Genomic DNA, 4,644 nt, shown 5'->3' with positions numbered 1-4,644 from the left:
GAAATAATTATTCATTTCATATTGGCTGTTCCGCCTCGGTGGGGATAATCCCCATCCATTAATATCCAAATGCGCGATTCAAGAAGGAGCTAATTACAGTTAAGTCCCTGAAATAGGAAAATACTTCAAATCCTCCATTTCAAACCTCATAACCTCGAGTTAACGTTTCCCATGCCTTTCAAAACACACACAGTACCCGTTTCCGCACAGACAAGCTTACAAGATGACATTTCTAATATCATTTACAATATTAAAACTCCATTGTTTTCAAAGAAAAAGGAAAAAGTGACGGTAAAGTTGCAGCGGTTCATTTATTAGCCAAAATATAGACTTTCTTGTACAATTTCGGATCACAAGTATATACATTTTCTTTACGTTATATACAAAACATTTCAACATCAAATCCTCACAGAGCTTACAAAAGAAAATGGGACTCACAGACTACTTGGCCTGACAGCATTAACATCAGCCATTGTACACAGGACATGCTTACAATGTAAGTATACAGAAGTGAGTTATTTTTATTTTACATTCCTTACACAGGTTAAAATGAGAAGTAAACAAAATGAGAGAGAAAAGCCTACGAGGACGAGAGGGCGGATAATACCATGGCAGCTTCGAGTTGGTTCTGGGGCCTATGGGGATATAGAAGGGAAGCATGAAAAAAACACGGGGCCAACACAAAACTAAATCTGCAAGCAAGTAGAGAACACAGCGTTTTTGAAATCAACATTCTGAAATATCGCATCGACGCACTGGAGATTTATTGGTTTGACATCTGGGTTTATTATTGCACAAGCACAATATATAAATCATGTTTAAACCACGGTAGCCTATACCAGTACCCGAGCGCGTGACTAGACATTCATGCATTAACATTGTGATATTCAAATGTAAAAATGAACAATAACAATTAAAAGGGGGAAAAAAGAAAGAAAGAAACTCGCAAAATTAAAGTCATAGACAGATAATGTAAGATCTCCGCTCTTACCGTCTTTGAACAGGATGGAAGGCTGTTTTTAACAACTTTTTCTCTGCTTCCAAGGCACTAGATCTTTCTGAAATAATAAGACCAGTAACAAGAAGAAAAGGGAAAAAATATATATGTAAATGCCCATTTTATAAAGCAGAGTCTTTTTTAAAAAGATCTTACAGCCAGTTGTTGAGAAAAGTTTGTGGCCTAGAAATATCAAAACTCGCTTATACTAACACACCTTTTAAACCGATAATATTTTTCCACATATTCAAATAGAAATACTTTAATTATTGGAGCAAAAAAAGAAGAAAAAGATGAAAACAATAGCCTATATATATATATATATATATATATATATATATATATATATATATATATATATATATATATATATATATATATATATATATATATATATATATCAGATAAGTACTCTCCACTAGACATTTGCATTTCAAGTGTAATTAATTCCTTGAATTTTTCACAGTAGTGATCAAATGAAAATGGATTTAGGGAACAATAAGAATGGTGCGTTTCCAGTCTGCCAGTACAGTCTTAATGGTGTCAATAAAAAAGCATTAGGAATTGCACATGTGCACTTCTCAGTGTGGTTGACATGTACCTGTTACTGTGGACTCGGAGTTTTGACTCCTGTCCTCTGCTTGTCTGCTGTACAACGCAAGGCCATTCGCCGAAGCCTGATTACTGAGTCCTAAGTAGTGGTTTGAGTTCAGCAAGGCGAGCTGGTGTGCGGTGAAACCCCGATTTGCCCAGCTCTGGATTTTCCCTACGGGACACGAAAGGAGTCTGTGGGGAGTTATGATGGTCTGAGTGGCGGACGCAGCGGAAGTCAGAGGAGATTTTCGCGGATTGTCTGGAGTTGTGGCAGTCTCTGCCAAAGACCAGATCTTAGGTTTGGGAGCTGGAGGGGGGTTGTTTTCTGAGGGCGGAGAGTTGATGATGGCCTGGTTGAGTTTGACCGGCTCGCCGTTGGCCTGTTCTAAGCTGTTGTGGTGGTGATGATGATGATGATTGTGATGGTGAAAATGCTCTGCGCGGTCGCCGTGAATCTCTTTACCGTCTTTCACCATTGCTTTGAACAACCTTTGCTCCGGTCCTTGTAAATCCTCATAGCCGTCAGAAATTTCGGAGTCGCTCCTGCCGTCCAGTTTCAAATCAGAATGCAATTCGTCCTGCTCGTCTAAATCGTCCTTATTCTCAATATTCTCCGTGTCAATATTCTCCAAATCGATTTCCTCCTCGTCCTCGCGTTTGTCGCCGTCCTCTCCCTCATGATCGCTGCTGTAAACATTTCCTTCTTCGTCAGTGCGACTCCGTGGGGTCCAGGTCATCTTGTTCTCCTTCTTTAGCCTCCTTCTGGCGTTGGCGAACCAGGTGGACACTTGAGTCAGGGTCATTTTAGTGATGATAGCCAGCATGATCTTCTCGCCTTTGGTGGGGTACGGGTTTTTCCGGTGCTCGCTTAACCAGGCCTTGAGGGTGCTGGTGCTCTCCCTGGTGGCATTTTTGGGTCTGGAAGGGTCTCCGAACTGGTACTGACCATATGGGTAAAAAGCAGGATGATGGTGAGCAAATCCAGGATGCTGGACGCCCGGACTGTCCTTCAGTTCGTACTGTGCCCCCTTAAAAACACAGAACACGGATCCAACATTAATGCGAGTGACTATAATTATTCTTGGCCTGGCACATACTACATTATCTTGTACTCAGTTGCAGTTCCCTGATGTATTGTTGCTGGATATATCAACTGCGTAAATGATTTTCAGTCTATTAGCAATTAGCTACAAAAGCAATGGTTGAGTGTTTTTTTGTTTGTTTTTGTTTTTATATACTACCCCTTATTGACTGTATTAAATCGACTTTGCACTTTATATACTTTATATAAATTATTTCAAATAAATTGACAAGATTCTGAAGCCCTATATTTATATTTATTCTGTATGTGTGTAAGCTTTAGGTTACAAATATTTGTACACATTTTGTTTTCATCCTGAAGACGTGGTACAATTGTCGATCTTAGTTATTTAATTTATTGTGGTTTATAAAAATCAGCAGCGCACGCACTCTACACTTATTTTTGATACAGCTATAAATTCATTAATTACATTTTCAGTTATTTTTGTGCTTACCAACTGGGGGATAAACAACAAAGTTCACCACCGTCGTGCAAAACATACTATTTAGTAATGGTTTGGTATTAAAACATAAACTGAAGTAAATTCGTAACATTATTTAAGTTTTACATTTGAGTTTGAGAGAAAAAGAACAAACAGCGCAAGAACATAAAATGATTAGGCTACTCACCAGCTGGTTGAAAATGGAAAGATCATTTGAATAAGGAAGAAAAGCTCCATAGCTTTGTGCGGCAGCGAAAGGCGATCCGTACATAGTGGAGAGAACATTAGAGAGCGCTCCGGACGGGCTCAGGTCTGTCCCGGCTCGGGCACTGCCTATCCCCTGCCTGTCCTGCGGGTATATGGGTCGGATGTACTGATATCCCAGCTGTGGGAAAGACATTGTTGTGGAGAAAGTCTACTGAAGTCACAAAAAGCGGCGAATCGCCCTCTTGGTGCGCACCACGATATCCACTTTACAGTGAGGACAAAGTGTCAGGGAAGTCTATATTTCCTCCGAAAGAGCCAGTGTAAACGATCCGTTTGCGCTTTCCTCCCTTACTTCCCTATTGATCTGAATGGACTAAGGTCAGGTCCTTACAGATTGCTTTAGATTATTGGAACTCCTTTTTGTGATTGACATTTTTAGTCGTTCAGAAGCTCCTCCTATTTCTCAAGTCTCACCCCCACTTACAGAGCCTCTCTCTCTCTCTCTCTCTCTCTCTCTCTCTCTCTCTCTCTCTCTCTCTCTCTCTCTCTCTCTCTCTCTCTCTCTCTCTCTCTCAGCTCCTGCTCTCCGTCTGGATAAGTCCTCTGACGTCGCCATCTCTTATTTGAATGAGTTTCAAATCTCATTTTATGGCTCGCCAATCATTTCATTTGTTATTTGTTCGCCGCTTCAGCCCTTCCAATTTCTTGTGTTACTTCTCAAAAATTTTGATTATCCACAAAATGGTAAATATTTTATTCTCGTTGAGTCCTTAACTTCCTGCAGATCTTTTGTGTCTTTATTTTACTCGCGTCTCTTCCACGTGAAACGAAGAACTTGAAAGTTTAAATCGGACAAAACAGACATATTTCTTTGTGCATGCTATTACAAAATAGACTACTAAAGGAAATGTTATGTGAGGAATGTTTTTAGTTCATCTAACACGGAACAAGCCACTCGAGCCCTCCTCTGAGTGTGAAACATCAAAACAGGCGTTTTACCGTTCACCTTCAGAGTAAGTTGACGAGATGCGAAACGATTGAACAATAACGGGTTGCAATTTAGTAATGAGACTATGTTGTGTATTTCTGCGAATTACATTTGGCTGCAGTGCGTTTTTATTTAAACTATGTAAAATTGCTACTGCTAATATTTTTACTACTAGCCCACATGAGGTAGGCTATATCTGTCAGTCTTCAATCATTTTTGACGTATTAAAATATAATCGCAAATGTTTCAATTGCATTCATGTGTAAAATCTTCTGTTCTTAAAAAACATATTTTGGCCGATTAACCTACAGGATTACTCTACAGATATACAGCTA

At 39.6% G+C, this 4,644-nt stretch overlaps 1 protein-coding gene across 1 annotated transcript; it reads right to left on the bottom strand.

The window, feature by feature from the left end:
* Window positions 1–292: 292 nt before the first annotated feature.
* On the bottom strand, window positions 293–3,770 carry irx3a (iroquois homeobox 3a). Its single transcript, XM_067440257.1, has 4 exons — window positions 3,302–3,770; window positions 1,599–2,619; window positions 992–1,058; window positions 293–635 (listed from the first exon to the last, which is right to left on the bottom strand). Exons 1-4 carry the CDS (start codon window positions 3,512–3,514, stop codon window positions 581–583), a joined length of 1,356 nt encoding a protein of 451 aa, XP_067296358.1. The 5' UTR covers window positions 3,515–3,770; the 3' UTR covers window positions 293–580.
* Window positions 3,771–4,644: the final 874 nt, after the last annotated feature.

This window comes from Pseudorasbora parva, chromosome 1 (genome assembly GCF_024679245.1).
Source record: "Pseudorasbora parva isolate DD20220531a chromosome 1, ASM2467924v1, whole genome shotgun sequence".
Taxonomy (NCBI): domain Eukaryota; kingdom Metazoa; phylum Chordata; class Actinopteri; order Cypriniformes; family Gobionidae; genus Pseudorasbora; species Pseudorasbora parva.
Note: the sequence above shows the minus strand (reverse complement) of the source record. Positions and strands in the feature narration are given on the sequence as shown.